General features: G+C 39.2%; 1 protein-coding gene across 1 annotated transcript in view; it reads left to right on the forward strand.

The window, feature by feature from the left end:
* The window catches only part of ctnna2 (catenin (cadherin-associated protein), alpha 2), a 422,437-nt gene that overhangs the window by 383,887 nt on the left and 11,731 nt on the right, over positions 1–26,819 (forward strand). Inside the window, 9 exon segments of the mRNA XM_034687997.1 lie at positions 2,223–2,315; positions 3,672–3,828; positions 4,729–4,929; positions 15,424–15,575; positions 19,449–19,463; positions 19,465–19,519; positions 19,522–19,562; positions 25,028–25,209; positions 26,648–26,753. Coding sequence (XP_034543888.1) covers positions 2,223–2,315; positions 3,672–3,828; positions 4,729–4,929; positions 15,424–15,575; positions 19,449–19,463; positions 19,465–19,519; positions 19,522–19,562; positions 25,028–25,209; positions 26,648–26,753 — 1,002 coding nt within the window.

Raw genomic sequence — 26,819 nt, forward strand, 5'->3', positions numbered from 1 at the left:
TGGAGGCAAAGGAAATGACACATCAAGGCTTTGTTGTTGGGGGGGGGAAGGTTCAGTGTGATTTTTGCCCGCAAACCAAGTTGTACAAAACAGAAATATTATACCACAAACTTTCTCAAAATAAGTCTGTCTTATTCATTTATTTGTCCAGGATTAATTAAAAAAATTGTTTTGGTAAGTAGTGTTCTCTCACTCACACAACCAAGAGAAAAACCAAAGCAATATGCCTGCAAACAATTTTAAACCACAAATGAGGTAATAGGTAAATGATATTGACTGAAATTGGTGCTATATCCCTTACTGTGAGTGTATTATAGAGTCTACACAGCTTTAACTTGAAATGTACGTGCAAAATAAGAAGGATATTGCAAACATGCGACAGGTTAATAAAGGTTTGGGGAATACTCTTTATAATGTATTTTCATATAAAACAGCAAATGAATGCGCTTGATTTATGCCTGAGTAATCCTTTAAATTGAGATGCATGCTGTATGTGCTTCCTGCAAGCCTTCTACTCCATTCATGTTTATGTGGAACACAAAGTCTCAATCATACTCTGTTTTCTCTCTCTTCACTCACACACATATGCTTTAAATGCAAACGCAGACAGTGCTTCACATAAAGGACTGCAATCCATCAATGTGCTCATTGCTGTCATGAGTAAAGAGACAGAGCTCTAAGCAAGAGTCCTCTAACACAAATTTGATTTACCTCAATTTAACTCAAACAGTGACATGTGAGCACTACAACTGCTAATGCAGACTGGCACCCCTGGTGCCAACAGGCATGTGTCTGTTTAGCTCAATTTCAAAGCCGGGGCTCATGCTGAAATCTTATTTACTTAAGGATGTATTGGATTATACATAGTTTGAAGTTATGAAATTAACTGTGAAGAGCAGTGATACTGTGGAGAAATATGATGACTACATGTGGGGATACAGCAGACTGCGTGGGTTTCTGTCAGAAAGGAATTGTTGGAGACATGCTGGTTTCAAACCTTTTATAGCACCCTAAATGTTCTGTAACTCTTTTATTCATGTCTGTGAACAGTTCACGTCAGCCAAGCAATCCATACTGAAAAGCCATCAATCAAAGATAATTAATTTTCTAGAAATGGGCTTTAAAAATATATATACTTTTAAGAAGAATAAAAGAGTCTGGCTGAAAATAGATTATCAAGACAAAATACCATGCCAGAAACGCTGACATAAAATCAAAGTAAGGGTGTTTCACACATAAAAACCATCTGGCAGCTTAATTATACAATAAAGCAACCAAAATATCCTATGTTTTAGGCATGCTAGTCATACATCACTGGCGTGCTGGGAATGTCAACCTAATGAGCAAGGCTTTAGGTATACATAATGTGTGAACCTGGCCATTTTTGAACTGAATGAATCCAATTACCTCCCACCAACCAAGCGCAATATTCCAACCTGTGCTTTGTCACTCTATAAATCACAGAGATCTTGACATGCGCTCACTCTGTAGTAATTTTACTGCATCCATTTAGAGATATGTGGCATCAGGGGTCTACAGAAAAAAAATCTGTTCAATTGACGCAACATGTGTCATCCATGGCTCATCTACACATGTATTTCCAAATACTGTCCATTATTGAAAGGAGATTTGGTGTATGTGGCATCAGTACTGATACCACTTGTGTACTCCAATTTAGTATTTGGGAATAACAAGAAACAAATCAGCATCCAGCCCCTGTTTAAATAACATTTTCACCATGACAGCAATATAAAACACCTTCTATAGACTATGTGAATACAAAGGTGAGATAAGTAATTTCTTCTTGTCTCTAAACAACCCTCACATGCCCATATGGAATAGAAGGATGCTGCATATTTGACCCTTCTTGACATAGGCTGTGAAGAGGCCTCATATTTTTGCAGTTCTGTTGTTGGTATGGGTGTAATAAGCTGTGTTCCTTATTGAAAATCTATATTAACAAGAGTTTTCAGCTCATTAGTGTCTTTTTCTCTGTCAAAAATAGATCACGTAAGTGGGAGTCAATTGAGCTTAAGGTGTTTATGGTTTAACACCCATCCTTCTGTTTCCTTAGACAATATTTTATGACTGTTTCTAAGACTGTCTGGTGAAAAGTCTGTTGATGTTGGCACCTGAAACTGTGTTCTGCCTATGACTTTAGGTAACAAACATTAACCCACCTGTTATGATACTAATGTTCTCTTTTTCTTGTTTTTATCAAGGTGGCCAACCTGGCTTGCTCCATCTCCAACAATGAAGAGGGTGTGAAGTTGGTTCGAATGGCAGCGACCCAAATTGACAGCCTATGTCCACAGGTGAGGATGTCAAAACACTGTCATCCCATAATAGAAAGCTCTCTACATAAGCACTAGTCACACATTTTGTAATTATAAACTCTCATAAATGTGCTGCAAATCTGTATTTTTTAAAGAGCTTCTAGGATTAGAATAGCTAGAATTACATAGGAAGAATCCTGGTTGGCAGAACGAGGGCGTTGAATAATGTGTAGGTGGACCTTGAAGTGTTGTTTCTTAGGATGCACGCAACACAGGAGGTTGAAATTGATCCATTGTTTCCAAGGTTAACTGTAGGCCTCATTCACAAGGGACCCAACAAGAGAAATGGAGCGTAGAGGCTGAATGTAAGACTTGGGATCTAATGTGCAGGCCTCACTTTCCACACCTGCTGAGACCCACTTCCACTGAAAACTTGGGGGAGAAACCACCGTTTTATACCTTTTGGCAATGCTCAGCACACACAGAGTAAAACAAAACCAAAAAAACACTCACACATAATAGAGACAGACTTTGTGACTGGGAAAAAGGAACAAAGAGGGGGTGGAACAAAGAGAAATATTTCCATCTGTTCATGGCAGAGTCCCTTATCTGCTCACATGCAAACATACACACACACACACACACACACTGGCACAAATATACACACAACCTCAAAAACTGCCATGTCAAGATCAGAGTGTCCCTCTTTCTTAATCAGATTAATTTACCAAAACTGTATCTAAAACACAAGATGTAATAAACAACACGGAAAAACAATGCTATTTCTGGTTAAAGCTGACCTGGTATTGTGCCTTATAACATTGATGTGAGAAGTCTCAGTGGACTCATCTAGAAATAAAAGAAACAGGAACATAATATGCCTTTTTTATTTTCTTCATTAAATCATAAAATCCTCTGAAGTGTTGATCGCCTTTGGCTCAAAGCCAAATGTTCTATCTAACATAGAGCAGACTTCTTGAAGTTGAGATTCTTATTCTTAGAAAAGATAACATTGCTCTCTTTATTTTGTAAAATGAGAGCATTTTAGCACACTCATGAACCTTTCAAACACCACACATTCATTTTCACTTGTTGTGGTTTTGTCATTCACAATACTGATGGTGTGTTTTAAGAATGGGTCTGGGTAATTGTATTTATGTCATATTGTTAACATGTACAATAAATTCTGACTGTGCACTGATGTATTATTAAATCTATTGAAAGCAAATGTTTGACCCATACTGTCACAATATTTTTCCTCTACATCTGTTTGGACTTTTATGGAATTGTTGACGCATATGGGAAAAAGACAGCTTTTTTCCTTTGACATATTATAGTGTGTTTGTTGTATTTTAGTTACCTTGCGTAATAATGTTGGCTGTTCTTCTATGCCAGGTGATCAATGCTGCTCTCACTCTGGCTGCCCGCCCACAAAGCAAAGTAGCCCAGGACAACATGGACGTTTTCAAGGATCAGTGGGAGAAGCAGGTGCGCATCCTGACAGAGGCTGTGGATGACATCACCTCTGTGGATGACTTTCTGTCTGTTTCAGGTATGTGGCAATACAGCACAAAGCCTTTACAAAAGGGCTAACTGAAGAAAATCGTTAATATATTCCTAGTTCTGCTCATGACAGTCAAAGTTTTATTTAGTGACTTGTAGCGAGTTGGAATGATTTTTATGTGGTGGAAGGATTAAGAAAAAAGAATCACAATTTTGAAATCAGATGAGAAACCATTTAATTAATTTAGAATAAAACAGTAGAGCATGTCTGAGAAAACACAAAGTCACAGAGCAAGACAAAGCAATCACAAAAAGTCATGTATTTTGTTCTGTTCACATTTGTTTTATACATTTGGGTCAACCATATGTTAAATAATACATTTTACATATCACAAGTAACACATACAGTTGTGCTAATAATGTTACATTCCCTGGCAGAATGTGCAATTTTTTGGGCCATTTTTTAGAGAATATGAATGATAAGAGAAAAACTTTTTTTCACTCATGGTTAGTGGTTGGGTAAAGCAAATTTTTATCAAACAGCTGTGTTTACTCTTTTTATATCATAATGACAACAGAAACTACCAAGAAACCATCAATTCTGCCAGGGTATGTAAAATTATTAGCACAACTGTATGTCCACTGCCCACTTTAAATTGCACTTTGGTAAAGTCTGTGGAGTCATTTTTTGTTGTGGATAAGAATGGTGAGATAAATGTATTTTTATAAATGTAGAACAAAAAATGAAGGAGGAAAAACATGAATTATTAGATTAAATTATCTTGTAAATGAATATTCTACCATGTTAATCATCAGCCCACAATGTTAAATAGAAGGCTACAAAGTAGAAGGACCATCGATTATTTGGGAACAAACTGTACAAATATTTAAAAACAGCCTTGAGTCTCTTCGGTTCCATTCACTACCGTTCGTTTCTGCCTCTCCCAAGAGAACCACATCCTTGAGGATGTCAACAAATGCGTAATTGCTCTGCAAGAGGGAGATGTGGACACTCTTGACCGAACCGCTGGAGCCATCCGTGGCCGAGCCGCCCGTGTGGTTCATATCATTAATGCTGAGATGGAAAACTACGAACCTGGGGTCTACACTGAGCGCGTTCTGGAGTCTATCAAGCTGCTGTCCGAGACTGGTAAGTGAACTGTATACACATAGATGCTGTGGCAAAAAAAAAAAAAAAGATTTATTGCAGTGTATTTTTAATGTTAAGAAAGTATCATTCAGTCTTGTACTGTGCGAACATCAAACATTCCAACAAGACTTTTGACAAGTTAAGCTACTTTCATGAGGAGGCTGCAACTCACAGACACACACACACACACACACACACACACACACACACACACACACACACACACACACACACACACACACACACACACACACACACACTAGCTCTTCCATTAGCTTTCCGGTCTGGTCAGTGACCTACAGACACACCTTAATTGCCTGGCTGCCCAGCTTCCCACAGTGTGGATCAGTGTTTTGGCTCAAACACAAACCCTGGACGCCACCTGTTCACTCCTCTGCCACCCTTGCCTCTGATCTATATCTCATCTGTTATTTTTTTCTCTGTCACAGTGTGTCAAGGCTCATTCCTGGAGACCTGACTTTATCCTTGTGGTAGACCAAACCCAGGGCCAACATGCTGTTCAGTCCCACCTATATACTTCTCACAGTATATTGAGCACAAGCAGTGGGAAGTGAAAGCACTCAAACACTCTAATTTCCATGTGGTGCTTAATGTGGAGTGCTCTGTTTGCCTTGTATACACTGAACTTGTAATTGTGGACATGGATGGCTTTGAAGTTGTCATAGTATATGTAGACCCAGGAGCACAATGCAGGCTAATAGCATGTATCATTCTCAAGTGAAGGAAACCATTGCTACTCAATTTCCTTTTCAAACTATTGCACTCAATATTTTCTATAAAGTGCTGTCTCTTTTGTAGCAGTATTAGGTCTTTTATGGTTTTGTTACTGCAATACATGGATAAGGATGCACTGGTAAACACTCCTAAATGTTGCGATGTAAAAAATGAAATATGGTGATTCACTTGTCCACAGGTCTAGTTACTGAAGGTAGCAGTAACAGGATATAAGCAGCAGTTTACTCAGGAAGAGACACGATTAGAATAAGATATGATCACACTGGATTAATTAAAAATCCACATCTTAAATTATGTATCAGTAGATAAATGCAGTCAACACATTAGTTAAAACTCAAATGAATTGACATTGTGTTTTGCTGAGTCAGCATCTTTTGTTTGTTTGCGATAAAACCCTTTAGGGTTTTTTTTTAAAACTAGATCCCTTATGAGATTATATGTTTTCAAAACACTTACTGTATTGACTGTGGTTACTATACCATTTCTTTTTGTATAATTTAAGCAGTCACTTGAGTTTTTTAACCGCGCATTATGATTCCATCAGCAGGAAAACAACAGATGTGATGACAACAATAACAGTTACTCTTAAGGTAAAACTGTACAGTATATACAAGCCAGACCTAAAGAAAGCCAAGGATATACAAAGATAAACTTGAAATACCAGCAATACTGTAGATTACAAAGTACCAATCCACACCTTTACCCAGATACACATATGATGAGCACTGAAGGCCAAAAGCAGTATCAATGGTTTTCCTCAGTATACATGTATCAGTTCTGTAGAACATGAACTTTTCTACAGAACTAGAAAACGACTCCATGAAGTTAAGTTGAGTCAGTATGCAGATTTGTAAAAACTGAAGGATTTCAGCGATCGCATACGGCTACTGGTAAGCCTCGAGGGGAAACGTGTGCAAATCATTCACCAACTGCAATGCTTGAAGCCAAACTTTGTCTCACAGCACTTGAGTGAGCTTGTAACACAGTTTAAGGTTGTAAAGCTTCCACCTTGATTGGTGGCATTTAGTAGGTCATTTTTAAAAGCTGAGGGGGAGGAGAAGGTGAGAAGTTTCATCAATGTCGGAGTACAAGGCTGCGCAGACCCTGTGCACAACAAACCATGAAAATATCCAGCACAAAATATTCACCCATTGATTTCTTGTGTTACAACTTCATTTGTATGCCAATTCTCACACAAAAGGCATCCTTGTAAAACACAGATGGTCTACAGATAGAGCAGTCGGTGCTCCTGTTTATTAATGCAGTCTTGTTTCAGGTATTATGCACTCTTATTTGTATAGAAAGTCTAAAGAAAAGCAGAGAACAGAATCTTGTGTCTTTAATTTTCTTTTACAGTATAAAATAGCTTCTCACTTCGCTAAAAGTGCACCATTATAAACAGAGAACCAGATTGGACCGCACACTTCTCTGTGTTGTTTTATCTTATTTTATTTATCCCTGTCTTGCATGTCCATCCCTCCCCTGGTTTCGTTCTCCACCCATTAGAGTCCATTTAGTGAGGCACTATGTCTATTATTTCTCTTGTTACTTTCATCTACTGTCATAACTGCGGGACACATATCACTCCCCCCCTGCTCGCTTTGACGTTTAAAAACAGCATTAGGTGAGTCATATGGGTTTACCACAACTATCTTTGGCATAATGGACACATACAGTATGGCATCATATGCACATTATCCTGCATTGCATAACTCAGTTTTGCTGTAATTAATTGATTAATGAGAACAGCAGCAGTATCTTGTGGACACTTAAGGTCATTTTATATGACCATAACCTTGTCACACATGAAGGCTTCGTAATTGGCTGCTGTCCATTAATCCTCCATGGAGTTTAGAGCTTGTTCTTAGAGTCAGCAGGAGCCCAGAAGCATCATGTCCGCATTACTGTGAGCAACAAATCTAGATCTGTTGATGTTACCTCATTTATATTGATCGCCCACATAAGTCTCCTCACCATGTTTTTTTTTCTTTTTTATAAGAGACATCATAATGTATTTTTGTAATTGCTCATAATTATAGCAGTGCTACCTGATTTATTTGTAAGAAAGAGAACTGATGTGAAGAATTACCGATTAGACCTGTGATATAATCTTTACCTAGCTTCAGTAATCCAACTCTGCACTTAAGCAGCATCTACCTGACTAGAATAGAGAGTATTTACTGAGTTTTATTTATGAGACAGTTATTAAACTCCAATCTCTCCAGGAATTAGAACTTATTCCTACATATGTGATATTTTTACAGAATGACGTTTTTAAATGAGAAACTCACTAAACTTTATATGAATGGAATGGCAAAGGTGAAACATAGCCAACAGCAGTCTGTATGGATTATTTCAACCACCTACACATTAAGCTGCTGCACAGTGCATTTACAGCTTACAATGAAGCCTGTTCAAACTATACCACTGGCTACATAAACATGTGTAGTTTCTAACAATGTAGCCTCTTTTAAACTTGAAAAAATAAGATCTTTTACAGATAAAAATATATCTTGAACATACTATCCTCGAGATAGATAATGACAATGATGACACACAGTGACACAGATGCAGAAAAGCAAGAACAGCCAATATTGCAGCTGTGACTTTGTTGCCCATTAACGATCTTTCTTTCCTTTTCAGAGATGTATTGGTAAAAGTTATTTGGTAATTTTGGTGTTACTTAGACGACTTGTGTATCTGTTCCTAGTCCATCCAAGAAGAAAGACCGCATGGGCACTTCAGCAAGTTCTCCAAAACAACAAATGTTTGTGTCACATTTATTATTAACATGACAACAGAGGGAGAAGCTGTCACAAGCCACACCACAACTTTCCTGACTGTAAAAAAGTTATAAGTTCGAAACTGGATGTTATGCTTAACTCAAATAATTATTTTGTCGTGCATTAATCTTACCCTTACCGTAGCTTTCACACATTGTTATAGATCAGTAGTGATTGGTGACACTTTATTGGAAGGCACAGACAATATATATTTTTTCCTTAATGTGGGGGTGTCAGATAAGCAAAGGCCTTTCATTGATGTCCTGAAGGCCTTGGAGCAAAGAAATGTTTCTCATTTTATTTGGAGGTCTTAATTTATTTGCGGGACACAATGTCAAAAATCAAAAACTTCAAAATATTACAAATTTGAACGTCAGTGTCGCACAGGTGGCAGTGAGTCACAGTAAATAAATAATAGTAATGAAAAACTGACTTAAAGTTAATATTCATAAACAGGCTTATATTAGAGAAGTTGTTACATTTTTTAAAGGGATGACGATTTTAAAAGTAATGCCAATCGCCATTTGTGGGACATTGAAATCTACAGAAATGTGTTATAATCTTTAAAACAATTGTATTTCTGTTAATAAAAATACTACCTCTGATTCTACAGTCTGAAACCGCATCTATTGCTGTGGTTAACTCTTTAGCCCTTCTGAAAATAAGCCCATTCACCTATTACAATTCACATTTAATAGAACATTACCATTAATGGTTAAAGTTATACAAGACTGCATGGATGACAACAGTACCCGGTCGATTTATTTTGCTCACTAATAGTCAAAGTTTGTTGATTTTTTTCTTCCTCCATTTAACTAGCCTTTAAACTCCCAAGCGCCTACACTATGTCCAATTTAGTGTTAATTACATGTCTGTCTTCTTCAATTTTGTTGATGTTTCTGTTATCAAGCTCTTTGGGTTTTCACCCACCTTAACTGAGCAGCTTTTTTTTTGTCTTCCCTTTTTAACCAGCTATAGTCAAATGATAGACACAACCCTTAAAGACTGTGATTAGAACTGTGCATGGCGGTGGTCTGTTATGCAGAAATGATAGCCCCGAGGATGCCCCAATCAACTAATCCAAATGGAGTAATTAAAAATACTGTAAAGTTAGCTTAAATAAAAATCCGATGCATGTGCACCATCATGGGGAACTCTGAAACCCAAACACAGCTGCATCTAAGCTGTGTTAGGACTATAGCCAACTTAATGCATGAAATCCTAGCGTCAATTGAACCAGAGTGCTTGCACTGAAAAGCAGCTGATTTTCTAACAACTTGAGTCATGTGATGACTGTAAAGTAAAGGCTAAGATGATAGTTTATACAGACACAGCAAATAAGTGAGTCACACAGGCTGCACAGCCTTAAAGGGGATAGTTCAGTATATTTTAGTACACTTAACCCAAGATGAGTGCTTGGGTCGTAGTCTCTCAAAATGACCTGATTTACGAGGCAGAAAACTGTAGCCTAGCTTGTGCGCTGTTTCTCCCGGGCCAAGCTGACCAACATCCATTGTGACTACTACACTTACTAGTCCCATGTAAGTAATACAACCCCACTTCAGAAATCCTGAAATACCCCTTTAAGGAGAACTCCTGTTCTGCACTTTAACGAGGCCTTGTTTCCTCTTGATCGTGGGCACTAATTGAGGCGTTAAGGTTATAGGAACCTGTTTTGTTACTCCACTGTTTCATTGGCCCTATATTTCTCTTTGATGAAGGACTGTTGCTTTTCCCTCTCTTCTGTCCCTCTTAGTGGCGTTGTTTGGGAGGTTTTAGGGAATACCATGCACACTTGATCTGGGCCATAAAGCACTTATTGATCCTTGTGAACTTTTGCCTCTCTCTCTCCCCTCAGTTCTCACAGGCCTAGATGTCTATGGATTGTAACACACAGTCAAGGAGAAATCTATAGCTGAGGGAAAGATGATTAAGTGTAGCTGAACAAAGGGAAAAGGGATATAGGACCACACACTTTTTAGAGGGTACTGAGTCCAATTAACTAGACTCTACCAAAAAATCAATATCTGTCACCAAGGATTTCACTAAGCGATTTGAGTCGGGATTTTAGTGGAATTCATTGATGTGGTCCCCTTTTTCTCTTTTTCTCTGTGTTTGCATGTGTTAAACAGTTATCCTCTGCCTTTGCTTGTGTTTGCGTGTGTGTGTGTGTGTGTGTGTGTGTGTGTGTGTGTGTGTGTGTGTGTGTGTGTGTGTGTGTGTGAGTGTGTGTGTGTGATTCCTGGAACTTGCTTTTTTGAGGGGGTTTTTATCTGAGTGCTCTGGTGTTCATGCCCGCGGCCTCTCATGCCAGTTGCGCCCACTTGCCTGTATTTCTGACAGCTGCCACATCAACACAAGACACTTATCACAACTACCTGCACTTTGACCTCGTCTCAATTTGCCCATCCCTCTTCTTCATATTGAGTGTGGTCAGATATATGGCCGTGCCACATGCAGACAGCCAAGGTACACAACTCTTCAGTGTAAAGCTGAGCCATAGATTCCTGACAGACAGTCCGCACATAGGCCCAGGATTGAAGCGTGTCCTTGAGAGGGAGAAAATCAATAGCCTAATGGGAAAGTGGTTATGGCTTCTCTCTCTCTCTTTTTTCCCCTCTCCCTCCTTCCTACCCAAGACACTTTTCTGCCCACTAACTCCCTGTGTTTAAACTAAGCTGCTCCTCAAAAAAAAGAGAGGGACAAATTTTAAAGTCGATCATTAATGTGGTGCCTGGAGAGGGTAGATTAAAAAAACTGATATATGGCCTAAGTCAGTGTGCCATTTAGAGAGAGACGCTGGCGTCGCTCCTTGTTATTACATCGGGGCACAGTAAATGGGATTTAGCCAGGGTTTTGCAGTGAGTAATAACACACATGCTCACACTGCCACCCACATGTCATGCCTGTAAATCAGTGGATCAAGTGCACTAAAAAAGAAGTGCAGTAGGACTGTGGGATAGAAGTAAGGACACTTCGCAGTGCCAACTTTTGAAAGAATAGCTCTAAGGAGCAAACTTTTTGGCTGGCCTCACTTTAAGCAGAGCACCACAAACATTGAGCCTTTAGTGTAAAAGCTTTAAAACGGTTTTCCTCATAAGTAACATCAGTGGCCAATAATGAAAGAACAGAGTCATTTTTTTACTCAAGGAGAAATAGGACACTTTATCAGTGCTCCTCTATATCTTCAAATGGTGCAGAGCATAGTTGTTTAACCGGATGAGTCACTCTTTCTATTTGTGTCCATTGTTATGATGATGGAGAAAAAAACGGGTTTGAGCCAGAATGGCAAACAGATGGCCAACTCATAACTTGCAAGGATGGGAGGTGAGGTCTCTTAATCAGTGGGTAAATAGAGGTGGGAGTTACAGTAGGAGAGAGTGCTGATGAGAGAATTGCTTTGAGAGTAGCAGTGCAATGTGAGGAGGTTGGTAAAACATTTTAACCAAGGTGAGAGCGAAGGGGAACACAGCAGTAAACAGACTGAGAGCAGAAGCCCCAAAGTTTTAATCTCATAACCTTTAATCTTCTAACAGATTTATTCATAAGTCAAGTTTGATATTATTTTTTTCTGTAGTGTAGCATTAATTATGGAGTGAAACCAATAAACTTTGAAGCCATTTAGCTGTTAAATGCTCCAATATGTTTACTAGTTAGCTGTAAGCTTTGTCTGCCGGGTAGTGCTGAGCAGGCATGACACATTAGGCCTTTTGTTGCTGACACTAGTGATATTGCCCAGCAAAGTTGCATTCAATAACACCTACGATGAGCTGGAAGACACTGTGGAGCTCTGTAGAGCTGAGGTGAACTGCAGAGATAAGTGATAATTCTCTGTGGGTTCATCAGTGGGTGTGACTACTTTTACACCAAAGTAATTTTTGATCCTTTCTCCTTTTAGTACATCTGTTGAAGCCTTTTAAAATTGTTTTATTTAAAGTATACTGTATGTACAGCATCTTAAATCAATAGTACTTCACTGTGCTTTGACATACATCTCAACAAGTTGAAACACAATATCATAAAATATCACAAATGTAACATAAAAACACCATAGTAGCAGTGAAGTGGTTATATAGTCTAATTTTCAGTTTAAATTGAAACTTGTAGCGTAATGCTATATCCTCATGGTTCCCAAGCACCATTATAAGTTTGGCATCAGGAAAGTCTGCACAGTCCAGTTATACTCAGCAATAAATTACAGTCCATAAGGTCGAAAGTATGTCCATCCATTAAGGACCAAATATGGGCTGGTTGAAGCCTCATAGGTTTTGAAAATAAAAACTCCAAATTGAATGTATCTTTCTAAAGATATCAGTCTATAGATATCCCTTGGTCAACAGGGTCAATGATCAGTTTTAGTGGAATTTTCCCATCAGTCACAAATGGGGCCAGAGCTGCTATGTCTCACAAATAGTGATGTGACGGTAACCAATGACTCACCTCTGTCAACAACTCTTGTCCATGAACATGTCAGTTTTCCCCCCTTTTTATTGTTATTCAATACACTGTAGATTAAACGAAAGATCTTCTCTCCACATCCCTCTGCCACAGGCGCACCAGGCACCAACTGAGTGCTGTGTCAATGTGTGTGCACTGCAAAACTGCAAGATGCATGGGGAGAGTAATGGTGGTGTTCAGAGGACTGGTGCATTATGGTTTAATACCAACGTTTTATACTGAACATCATGTAATGTAGTATTTTTTTTCTGTGAATGATACAGTTTAATGTAATCACCATCAATGATTAAGTAAAATACATGAGCACATATCAATCATAAGTCGAAACATTGCTACAAATAGCTGATTTGAAAAAGCTAAATTGGTAGAACGAAGAGCCGGTTTGGGAGCTGCAAGAGCCGGCTCTTGTTGTTGAGGTGAGCCACTACTAATACTGGATAAGGACAACATATGAGCTGTATTTCATTGTTATATTCGGGCTAAGTCAAATACTATATATAGTTCTGTATGAAGTCTTTAGTATATTGTATGAAAATTGAACTATAGAAAGGTGAAGTTTGAACAATGTTTGGCCACAAAACATATCGTTATAATACAAAGGGTAAAGCAGTATTGTGCAAAAAAGAAACAACATAGTTTTGATATTTTAGACTGAGAATTGCACACTAGGTTTAAATGCCGTTTTTCGGTTTTCTACGTGCTTCTGATTTCCCCTCTTTTGATAGATTTGATCTAAATTAAGCTGTATTCATCTTAAAATTGCATTTAAGGCATAAAAACTGTGAAGTCTGTGCCGTTTGGAGCTGGTTAAACACCTCACAGGGACACACCATCTCTGCTTTGAGGTTTTTTCAGCATTCATTGTACTTCCACAACTTCTCACTTTACTATGCTTAACCCTAAGGGGTGAAAAAAAATCCATTCCTACATGGTCACATTTAATTCCCTTCATCATTTTTCAGCTGGAATGAGTGAAATTGCTCCTTACCATCAGCAACTTTGCTCATTAAGAGCTTGGGAGAACATTTAAATATTTCTATTTAAAACGCCTTCCCAGCAATTCCCAAAAGCCTATTTTACGCTTCTCCAGTAAGTGGATTAAACTGAATTAGAAATGAAAAGAAAAAGGAGAGACGTTTTGTAGTGCCTTTTATGTTTGGTGAAATATAGCTTGTGTTTTATATCAGACAAATAGGTGTATGACAGATACACCTTCAGTGCAAGCTGGCTAATTGATATAGTTTACTTTGCATATAAGATAGCAGAAGTGTGGGGAGTAACAACAAAATCCCCCAATCCGCTTCTTGTTTGAGGCTTACCAAAGAGATATGATGATTTTTTGTCCTTTCTTCCATTTTCCTTAACTTTGGTCATTTTGGATCTGTTGTCTCCTGATTTATTGAAGTATCTACTCTCCAAACATCAACTCAATCAAGATTATGCCAAAGCAAACAAGAGATGTGTTTATAGCATATCAATAGGCAAAATACATATATGTCTTTATCTCTGTCTGAAATTATTTCTAGCTATTGTCTGTCCTAAAAGGCCACTGCATATAGATTATACAGTACATATATAGTACAACCTTTCCAGGTGGTGACGGCCTGTCAAGGTAAGCTGTATCCTTTATTATGATAATCTGCCCCAGCACAGAGTCCGTCTATTAAAAAAACACACACAGCTAAATCGTGCTTCCAATTATTTTACTCAATCAGGGATTCCATGGATAGGTAGCCGACTAAATATTCAAACATTCAGTCTTTATTCTTGGACATTGAATGTCTATTCACATTGAGCACAATTCATTTGATGACACAAAGAGCATGAAGCCCCTCTATCGAGCCAGCCCAATTGATACTGACAACAAAACCAACCATTTTTATGGTCAATAGGGACTTTTCTTTTGTTGCGTGGCTCTTGTGCTGCTCAAAAGACTTTGATGAATTTGTTTCCCTTCATCGGCATTCTGATTTGACAGGCTGAGCTTGCAAGTTACCGTGCTTTTACTGTTACACTGAAGCACACACAGCAATCTTTTTTGCAGGCTACTCTCATGTACGCACCCACACACACACACACACACACACACACACATCCACATACCAAACCCAAGTGTGCACAAACACATCTGTGACAGACAGGCCAATCTTCCTGTTGGGTATGCTAAGGTGAAGTAGCTAATTGGTGTGCAGTGTGTCAACAGCATATTGTCACTTACATAAAAGCTTAGGGTGACATCTTGTCTTTCCATGATGTACACAAGTGAGCAGAGACTGATGCAAGCAGAGAACCTGCTACTGTTTAACTCAAGCTTAAAGAGGGTTTTATCAAGTCCTCAACACTACAAATTCAAAACTGTGTTTAGTGTGCTATTTTTCTTTTTGTGATCAATAAACCTGCAGTTTCCTCTGTTCCACCTGACTCTTACATGCATTTTTGTTCTCTCTCCCTCCCTCCCTCCCTCCCTCCCTCCCTCCTCACCTGTGTTTCCCTGCAGTCATGCCTCGTTTTGCTGAACAAGTGGAGGTTGCCATTGAGGCACTGAGTACAAACCCCCCACAGGCCTTTGAGGAGAACGAGTTCATTGATGCATCCCGTCTGGTCTACGATGGTGTCCGTGATATCCGAAAAGCAGTCCTCATGATCAGGGTATGTCAACTTTGCTCCTCTGAAAAGCTAAAGGAAAAAACACAGTAATACTCATCCAGGGTGAGACAGAAATTAAAGTTTTTCTGAAAGTGTAGTAAATTATCCTTTGCTTCCTCCAAATGTTGAGCTGTTGGTTGAGAATTTTATGAATGCAGACTTTGGAATAATTAATTTATTTCCTAATGTTTTATGGTCAGACGTTGAGTCAGTTTAAGTATATTTGATGTTAATTTATGATCAGCTCTTCAATCCACAATCATTTCAGTCCATAAATAATGTTATTTTTTTATCCTGATAAATAACTTGAAAATATACATCCATAATGGTAGAGCTTTTATTCCGGATAAATAATTAAAACTCTTAAATGTCATTCTTTTCACACTTGCAGACACGTCCAGTTTTTGCATCTAGGCTTTCATTTTTAGATGCTCATCTGTGGTATATTTTTGTGGATCACAATGTGTTCCCAGCCAATGTGTTTTTCTCCCCTACAGTTTGAAGAAAAACAGTTATAACACAAATATGACATTCAATAGAATTCCCATTTGAGATGTTGCACCTGTCACAGGAACATTTTACAGGATAAGAAAAATGCTGCATAACAACACGATACCAGCAGCTCTTGTGCGTCACACACCCACTCTGATGATACAGTATCTGCATTTTTCACCCGAACTGGCCCTTCTCTCTTCACCATGTAATTCATTTATTCAACTTTATGCAAGCTGGAAGCTTTCCCAGTGCAGCTCTGGAAAAAATCTAATTATGGAAAATAATTTGATGTTGGTAAATAATGTAAAACAGGCAGCTTTGAACTGCCCGGGACCAGCTGGCTTCATAATCCCATCCAAGTTCAATTACTTTCTGAGGAAACAACTTGGAAGATCCTTGCCTTCATTGCTGTCTAACTCCATCATATAGATAGCAAATGCTGGTGCTACGTGTAATAGTTTTTTGTGTACCGTTTTTTTATGTGCCTGTGTTATTCTTCTCCCTCTTAAGCTGCGTGATGTCCCCTTTAGAATTTTTACAGCACAGATCTTATGAGTGTGGTGGATTAAGAAAACAATTCTCCACAGTGTTTAAAAATGGAGGCAGGTCAGGAGAGGAGAGTAAAGTTATAATGAAAGTTATCAAAAACAGTTTCGTCCTGGCCTTTATGTACCCACAAAACACTCTCTCTCTCACACACACACACACACACACACACACACACACACTGACAGAGCAGAGTATCGCCATGGAGTTATAAGTACCAATAGACTGGAACATGTATGAAATTGAAGAGTGACTGGAGACGAATGACTTTAATATATCAAGTGTTTACTCTCCCTTCTTTCTCAACAATCGAGAAATTCAACTGGCAATTTAGAGCTGCCACAGAAACATTTACAATGGTGCAGTGTTTGAGTTCTCACGGAGATTATAGAATACAATATAACTAATTTGTATAATATATCTTTACATTTAAAGGCTTACCAGATACCATAAGAATGCACAATGGTTTACAGTACTATGATTCAGAATGCTAACTACAGTGAAATGTTAGCATAATTACAATTATTTGATTGTATTTTGCATTGATCGCAAGGTTACAAGCAGAATGACCTTTACAGAACAAAACAATCTGCCATTCAAATGTTTGTTTTTCCAGAGCTCTCTCATTGAGCACCTGCAGAGTTAATAGAATCTGTGCAGTAATGGCCTTTTCACACTGAGTCTGTTTTGCTTTGGATGCACTTTTCAGATCGGTAATCCAACGAAAAATTAATTTTTCTATTTATTACAAAAATTTGCAGCAAGAAACAAAATAGAGTCATCAAGTTGGTTGGATGATTTTGGGGTGCTTTCACTCATTTACAAAATATAGAGAAACAATGGGTCAACCCGCTCCTGAAAACAGTATGAGAGCATGAAGAGTTGAATCTACCTGATCACATCCAGGTATATTTTAAGATGTGAGTGGTTCAGTTTGATACACCTCTAGAGATACTGGAACCAGACATAAAAAGAAAGACCACCAATTTCCACAAAGCAAATGATCCTGAAAATTGGCTAGCATTATATTGAGGTAGGAACGCATACACTCACACAATTAATCCAAAATGTGCCTTCGGAAAACTGCTAGATATTAGAAAACACCTAGATATTCAGACATGGTCATGGTCAATGATTATCTTTATTTTCTCAGGGAGAAACCACTCACGGCACCCTCTAAATAATTGGGACAGATGCAAAAATCACCAAAAGTTGAACTGTTACAGGAAAAAAATGACAGAAGAAAGTTTCGGAGTGGGTGTGCAACCATGATTGACATATCACATGATCATATTTGTTTTTAAACATGCAGCAATTTGTCTAAAAAACGTCAGGCTCAGAGTGCAAAGGCTTTAGGCCATTTCATGGCGGGGGGGGGCCAGTGCAATCAATTGCTTTGTGTAAAACAATATATTACAGAAATAGTTAACCACGGAGAGGCCACACTCCCACGTGTAAACCTGTGACAGCGCTGTGAATGCAGCCATTTTGAAATATCAGTATCATCTAGAATTGATAACTTTGCACATTCTCACATGTATACATTTATGTTTTGATCTGATGCTCCACACTTCAGTATGGAAGCCATCCAGCATATGTTACCATGGTGATGTAGCCCAGTTAGAAGGGAGCCAGCTTCATGTGATCAACATGCTTGTGTTTGTAAGTTAGCTGGCACCACCAATAATCTTAATTAGTGAGACAGCCCTTTAGTCAGAAAAGAGGATAAAAATGCTTATTAATCACTTAGTCTCTCACTTTGAGCCGATGCAAAATATAACTCAGTTTATATTCCAATTTCTTTTATTTGATGAGAGACCAGAAAATGTTTGTGCTCCAAATGCCTGTGCAGATACTGAGCATGGTGGAGAAATGTTGCATTCCCTTTTACTTTGAAATAAACATAAAAAACAGATCAGAGGGCTGTTACGTTAAGAAAATGAAAAAAGGGATTAGAAACAAGCAATGATAAAAATTATACATAAAGAAAGTATAATGAGATCAAATGTGTTAATACTAGTGTACACAAACAGTCAATATTTGTAACAAAGTATATTCTCATTTCATTTTTCTTTTTAACATAAATTTGCAGAACAAACTCTGTCACAAAACTGGAAACAAATCACACGACAAGTCTTTGGAACAATTGTGTTTGTGATATACGTCTTCTGCAAATTGGTCAAAATACTAACAACTATGATCAAAAGCAGGTTGTTCCCGTGGGCATTATTCTGTGCTGAAACAGTGACTATTAATTGCTTTTCATACCAAAAAGTTTCATGCCATTGGTTTGGGATTTCATTATATCATTTTGCCTTAGTATATATGATGTATATGTAAAGAATATATTCTATGTATATATAATTATTACATAAAGACTCTATAATTAAGAAAAGTGAAGCAAAGTATGTCATTTTGCGGTATTTCCTTTCAAATACAGTAGAAGTTTCTGCTGGAATCCAACTATTTCAGATAAAGTCACCAAATTTCTTAGGTGCAATTTTAAATGGTTTTATTGTGTGTCTTACTAACTCTTCAGAGCACTTGCTTGCAACTTGTAGAGAGTAACTCAGACTGAGATTTGACTCTTGTAATTGTGCGAGTTCTCCATCTGTCATATACTCAGCTTGGTTGTAGCTTAAACCCCCAATGAGCAAAGTACAGTGAAAACAACATGACATGGGTATGCTTTCTTTTACTCTGGATTCCTGCACAATGGGGCATGAAGGCAAAAGAAAATTGCCCTTTTCAGCTGTCAATTGATAAGTCCTTTTTTTCCTCTTCTGCAGTTGGTCTCTCTCTGACTATTTGTACGACTTCATCTTTGTGTTTCAGACACCAGAAGAAGCTGGAGGACGACTCTGACTTTGAGCAGGAGGACTATGATACTCGTAGCAGGACTAGTGTCCGACTGAAGATGATCAGCTTATTGCTGGACAAAGTGCTCGGGTGAGTACATGTTCAATTCCTCTCTGAACTGAATGCCCTTAATGTGATCCATCTAAAAGGACAACAACACATCTGTGCAGGTTTGTGAAAATGCTGTAAAACAAGCCCCTTTTGTATCATATAAGGGACTGTAGTGTTGTTGTTTCAGTAGTAAGCTAAGTTACAAGATAAACCAGATCCCACACAGTGTTATATAAGGGAATCGATTTGTTTAACTAGTTCCACCTCCGAGGATTCAAGTCCACCATCATGATTCTAACAACAGGATTATTCTAATAACACTGTTCAGGGATGCAGGTGTAAAATTGCAATCACAAACACAGAAGTAATTAACAAAATCCCAGAAGAGACCAAACAATAGCAGAATACAGTTTAGTGCTGTGCAAAGCTTCAGTCGTGATCACCAGAGTCTGAGCTTTGTTGCACATTAGCAATTTTTCACTTGGGCCCAGCTTAAAGTACATTAAGAGGGTATCAGCACTAGCTCCCCCCACCAGCAGAACAGCAGCTCTAGCTGTGTGTGTTGCATGTTGAATGAATTGTGGATGGCAGGAGTAAGACCTGGCCCCAATGCCTCTCCCCATGGCACAGGCCTGTATTATGCTGCCTCACTCTCTACATAGTCAGCACACACAGGGGGGTAATGCACAAAGAAAGACTGGAGAAAGCAGCAACAACAAAAACAGCAGCATATTGTTTGGATTTTATGAGCTGTACCGCTTTAAAAATGGTTGTGATGAATTTCAACAGTAGTCAAAACAACTCAGAACATGGGGCACTGCTAACAGGCTCTCCTACTTAAGGCTAGAACAAAATACCGTACACTGAAGGGAAACCATGTAACTGTATTAAATAGCATACATTGGATAATTATTAGTCATAGCATAGCAGAAGAATTGAAGCCATTAAGTCAGTTGGTGACTCACCAATGCAGGTTAATGTCTTGTTTGTTTACATTAGCGCACATAAGCCGATGAATTAGCTGAGTGTTATTATTACTGATATTGACGCTTTAAATTCTTGCTTCAAATTTGAATCAGATCTTTGTTTACACTCGGTCATTATTGATGACCTGACGTGTGGACCTGAGTTGATTTTGAGCAGTCCACTGTGAGTTTTATACAACTCTAAAAAACTTTTAATAAAGTCAATGTGAAGCCCTTAACTAAAATAAAGACCTACAGCATTGGGTGCACAAGGCTGCTCCAAAATGTCTGTAGGGGTCCTGGGTGTGAAGTGCTTAGATTTTGTTGTACATATACTCCTACTAAGGTTTCCCGCAGCGATACATTGCGAGGCCATCTGAGCTTAGCTGCACCAGCGCTACCACACAAAGGAGCCTCACAGGACCAAACTGTTCACTAGTTTTCCTGGCACTCAACTGTGCTTTGAGTGGGCAGCTCTTCTTAGGAACAGTTTGAAGTAGCAGCATGTCCTTTTGTCATATCTTGTTGCTATACAGATATAAATTGGATGAAAGGGTAACACAGTGAATGCGTGATTTTTTAAGGCCCCCTCAATTAATAAGATACGCACTCAAGCTTGAATCCAATAAATGCAGTAACACGGGACAATATCGATGTCATTACACCAATTTGTAAATTAAGTGGGCATTATCTTACACATCACAGAACAATCATGCATTCTGACAAAGCCTGCCACGCAGTTCATTGATATCGCCTTGTGTTTTCCACTCATAGACACCTGTCATGCCCTCAGATGCTAAACATTTGCCACACGCAAAGAACAAGCATATCCATAAAACATGTGTTTGCTATGAAACCCTGTGATCTGCCCAGTCGGTCTCAGCCTGTCGTGTCAGTATAAAACTTGGCGTCTTGTCACGGTCATGCCAACTGCATGCTTGTGCTTCTACTCAAAACGGAGGAAACATAATCTATTTTCTCAATAAGAGCTGACATGAGCGCACTGAGATTTACAGTCATGATCCCGCCAAGCCCTTCTAGTGCTCACGTATCACACACATGACACGGGCGTAATATCTCACTCTCACTTTCTTTATCATGGGCGGCGTTCTCTTTTGCTCCATGTAGGAATAAATAAAATCAAGTCTAGGGCAGTCCCAGAGGCCTTTGTTCCCATGCCTTGCCTCATCTGGTGCTCCCTTGTCACTTTCTGTTCTGTGTATGCATAAAGCTAGTTATTAGAGCAAACATGTATAATGAGAAGGCAGAAAAACACACAGGGGAAGGGAGACCTGTACGTAGTGTCTCTTTCTATGAGAGCATGCAGACAGAAACTCTCCGTCTTTAACACACCACGGTTAATGCACAAGAAACCAAACACATAAGGCCCCTCCCACACACACTCACACACACACTCATACACGCTCATACACACACACATACACACATCTCTTAACACAGTGATTGGATAACACTGTTGATAGGTCATCCATAAATTGAACTCTGAGTGTCTGGGCAGTTTATTTCAATGAAACAAATTAAAGTCAGTTCAAGACGCCGCGCTTGGTGAAGAAAACCCGAAGAGCGCTCTAATCCCCGCAGACGTAGCCGAGTCGCAGAGTGTATTGGCCAGCACTCCCTCGCCGATTTAGCCACTATGTTAAGCTCCCTAGGCCCCGCTCCTTGTTGTTAATCAGTAAAGTAGGGGAAGGGATTTGGGGGGATAAGTGAATTCTAGAGGCAGGGGAGGAGGAGGGAGAAGGAAGGAGGGAGGAGAGGGCTCCAGCAAAGTGCCTTCCTGCTCCCTTACGTCCCAATTGGGCTCATGTGTTTACCCCTGTGCTGCAGCTCTCCTTTGTGTTCTGAAGCCCTCTGTCTTTTCTCTCTCTTCTCTCTCTTCTTCCTCCCCGACGCGTTCTCTTTTGTTCACACCATTTCAGAGTGAATTTGAATACAGACCAAATCCCTCACTCTCTTTCCCCAAACGCCCTTGATCCCTAATTTTAGAAAAGGAATTTCAAATCCAAATTGTTGAGTTTCAGGAGACTTTTTGCTCTCTTTAGCTGTTCGAGCGAGCAGGACGGTTTAGTGCAGCTCTTATCTGCAGAAGAACGGGGGAAAAACATTTTGTTTACACTTACTCCAATAGCCTCACATGGAACTATCCTGTTTTACAGGCAGGCACTTTACACACCTGTTTGGAATGGCATTTAGCAAAACCAACAGTGGTGCTTCTTCTCCACAGTGGACCCTTTATTTTGACACTAGCAGCATACTGCTTGGTTTAATTATAAAAGTAAGTGAATAATTGATGCTTCAACAGTTGGGTGCAGGATTAATATGAGCCATCAAGATATGCTAATGACCACCTTCATGTCCTGAGGTCAGAGGGCCCAGTGGCACAGTGCACCAACCTGTGTTACTAATGATCAGGAAGCAATCACAGCTCATCTTAGCCTTTATCATACCTTTGCTGCAAAAACATGCTGACCTCTCGGAACTACAAGCTGAGATCAGACTGAGTTTTTGTAGCCCTCACATTGGTATTATGAGTTGTTGTTTTTGTATTCTAAGTTTGCAGAAGTAAAAAAGAAAGTTTAAAGTTTCAACAAACCGTGTAAATAAAATAAAATCATAAAATAAGATACACAGTATTGTGTTATGTAAGATGAATTCAAACAAACAGAAACTAGAGTTAGTCAGCCACCAGGTTGAAGGGATTATTATTTGGATTGTAGAATATATATATGTTAACATTTGGCATGTAGGCTGTGACCCCATGACTCCTCACAAAGGAAACACACACTCACCTACAGCAGGGAGCTCCATCTCTGCTGGTCGATGCTAGGGTGAATAAACAAAAGACTGCATGGATCATGGTTGTGGGGAAAATAGTATGCAATGTGAGCAGACTTGGACCGACACACTTCCTTTTATTTGTTACATTTGAAAAGGAGGAATATTTATTCACATTTGATTAAAAAGAGAATTTTCTAATGAGCACTTGAGTGTTTTTTAATAATTTACATGAGATGATTTGTTATGGAATAAATTGATGATCCTGTGGGGGCCCACAGAGCCACTGCCTGCTGTGTACGACCCATAATTCATAGTGGTGCGTGCAAGCCTACCTGCAAATTAAATACCAGTTTTCCCCTGCTGGAATCACTCACTCAGTTCTAAATTATTTATTCCTCATTGTGCAGTCTAAATACATATTAACTTGGTATTTGTTTTAAATGTGAGCAGTGTTCTCACCCCACACGCTGTTTAATGGGATTTGCTGCAGCTCTGTTGTTTGTGTGTCTTGGCACTGGCAGCAGAGGAAATCTACACTGGGCTTGAGGGGGCTGCTTTTTTCTTGTTTGTTTATGCCGTTTCGAAGCTAACCGCCATCAAAGCTTTGCACCACTCTGCTCGCACACTGATCAGAAGGCCATGGACACATCTGTGGCCTATGATGAGAAAGTTGTGCCTCTGCTTCCCTATTTCCGTCTGTAATTTCAATTTTCTCTCTTTCACCCCCATCCCCCCTCCTCTTTCTGCTTATTTTCTTTTCAAGAATTTTAGGAGGTCGACTCATCTGTAGTTTTTGTTTGTCATTTTCCTCCTGACACATCCAGCAGGGGACATGAGCAAAATGACGCAGTTTTCGCTGAGCTCACCCCACACCCCCACACACCAGCTTTGCTGTGAGAGAGGAAAGAAGGAAGAGGGAAAATAGGGGTGACAAGGGCGATTATTTCATTAAGAGAATAGCAATTCTAGGAGGACGGTCAATAATGGATGAGGTTAAAAAACAATGGTGACTTTTCTTTTTTACTGTATTCGTTTTCACACTCTACCTCTCAAGTCAATAGAATCGACCTAATGGAAACCAGGTTACTCTTCATTCCATCTCACCTCCCTGACATAATGTTGAACAAATGCATTATTCATTCTCTGCTCTAAGAGCGAGGTAATTATACATTTATCTCCAAAATAATACCAGGTACTTACTGCGCTTGTGACCTTGCCACAAGATTTATGCCATTTTGGACCTGCCCCCCAAAGGCCACTGAGGAAATAAAAAATGAAGGCAAAAAAAACGGATAGCTCTTTACGGATATAAGGTGTCAAGGGGTTTGAAAAGGTCCAGTCATTAAATGTAAAGTTTAGAACTTTATTTTGAAGCATTTCAGAACGGCAGGGGTAGGCGGACTCCAAACTTCATGTCCAAGTTTTGTAGAGCGGATTAAAAAGTAGACCAGGCGGGAAAAAAAGAACAAATGGTGCTTCAACTTTCCTCCTTTATGTTCTCTCCTTTATTCCCTTTCTCCTTAACTAATCCTTCTTCCTATTAGCCCCTTTCCTCATTTCCCTATCGTTTTCTACTCCCTAACCTTATCTCCTTCCTTTACCTAAATTCCTTTCCTCTGGCATTTCTCTCATTCTGAGCCATCTTCCCTATTTATTCCGTTCAAATTTACTCCCTAGCAGCCTCCTCTTCCTCCTCTGCTAATGTTATTTAGTCATGTATTCTCCCCTTCTTGCCTACAGGCCATCATGGCACAGCTTCCCCAGGAGGAAAAGGCCAAGATTGCTGAGCAGGTGGAGAGCTTCAGACAGGAGAAGTGCAAGTTAGATGCAGAGGTGGCAAAGTGGGACGACAACGGCAATGACATCATCGTGCTGGCCAAGCAGATGTGCATGATCATGATGGAGATGACGGACTTCACCAGGTAAAAATGTCTCTGAATACTGCACCATAGACCTGCAATGACAATTTAATTGGCTACTTAGATGCTGTAAGAATAAGCTGTAAATACACCATTAATGTATTATCACATTATAACTTTATATGGCTTATCTGTCAGCAAACAGTTGCTTATTTACACATCTTGCTGATACACAAACTCAGTGGGGAAATAACTGGCTCTTTAGCTGCTAAATGCTCCTCTTCCCTGCCAGTTAATTGCTAACTTAGTCTTTCTGCTATTAAAGATTTGGTGTTGAGCATGCAATAAGAATCAAGATGTTTGTAGGCAATCAGCTGCCTGGTATTTCTCAGAGCTGTTGATGAGAACAGTCAGTGTGAACCAAAACAAATTGTTGCACAGTTAGACCAAATCTACGAAAAACAATGAAGGTTCTGCACCACTAAGTTTGAGTGTCAGGTGATCATTCCCCTGCAGTTATGTATGAGCAATGCTTTTAACACACAGGTGATGTTTTGATCCAATGTTTATGTAAAAATATTGCAGCAGCAAGTAAATAAAGTGACAAGTGGGACTGCAGAGAAACACCCGCAATGCCCCAGAGCTGCAAACTGTTTTGTTCAAGGCAAATTGACTTTGCCGTCCTTTTGTTTTAATCAGACTATGTTTCAAAGCTTTGATTCAAAGATATACTGTAGAAGATAATCTGTTTGCATCAAAAGTCTTGTAGCTTCTGTTTACAAAAAGGCAGCAGCTTTGCTCTCAATCTTTCCATCTGGGCTTCACATATCAGGGAAAGTCTTAATGCCGCGTGCATGGAATTGTGAATCCACTCAGCAATTACACGTAAGAAACAAAAAAATAAAAAATAGAAATAAAAACCAGAGCCATGAGTGATTAGTCATGAGTGATTACTGCTGTGGTGCTGTGACTGCACCATTATTACTTGGCAGGTATCCCAGTTACTCGGATTGGCATGAACAAACTGAGTGCAAACTTCAGCTTAGCACTGACTAAAAATGCTGCATCACACACATGCAAATACACTCATCTTGGCCACATTAACTTTTCCCGTGTTGGGGAAGCAGGAGAAACTAAACACAGATCAGAGACTCAGTAGTTGGCCATTATTTCCCTGTTCTGGTTTATTTCCCTCTGTGGCTGCTCTAAAAATTCTCCCCGTTTGCTTTGAGAGACCAAAAAATCATTGTTTCCTTTGGGCTTTAAATCTCTCTCTATGATGCACCATTAGGGACAAAGGCATATTGTATTCATTACATCCATTATCAGGTAAATCTTCTATTGTTGGTCAATTGTAATGCTGGATATTCCACCTGATAGTCTGAACAAATTAGCTGCTGTTAGGCTTGTCTGACAGAATAAGCTTGCATATCCTCTACCTTTCTAACTTCACCCACATCCCCCTTTTCTCTTTTTTTCTGCGCCCCTTGGATTTTCACAGAGGCAAAGGCCCCTTAAAGAACTCCTCAGATGTGATCAACGCGGCTAAGAAGATTGCAGAGGCCGGTTCGAGGATGGACAAATTGGCCCGCGCTGTCGCAGATCAGGTACCTTTGAAGCTGCGTCCGTCACTGTTGCTTTGTAACATTATACTTTTTTATCAGACTGAAACC

This window comes from Notolabrus celidotus, chromosome 7 (genome assembly GCF_009762535.1).
Source record: "Notolabrus celidotus isolate fNotCel1 chromosome 7, fNotCel1.pri, whole genome shotgun sequence".
Taxonomy (NCBI): domain Eukaryota; kingdom Metazoa; phylum Chordata; class Actinopteri; order Labriformes; family Labridae; genus Notolabrus; species Notolabrus celidotus.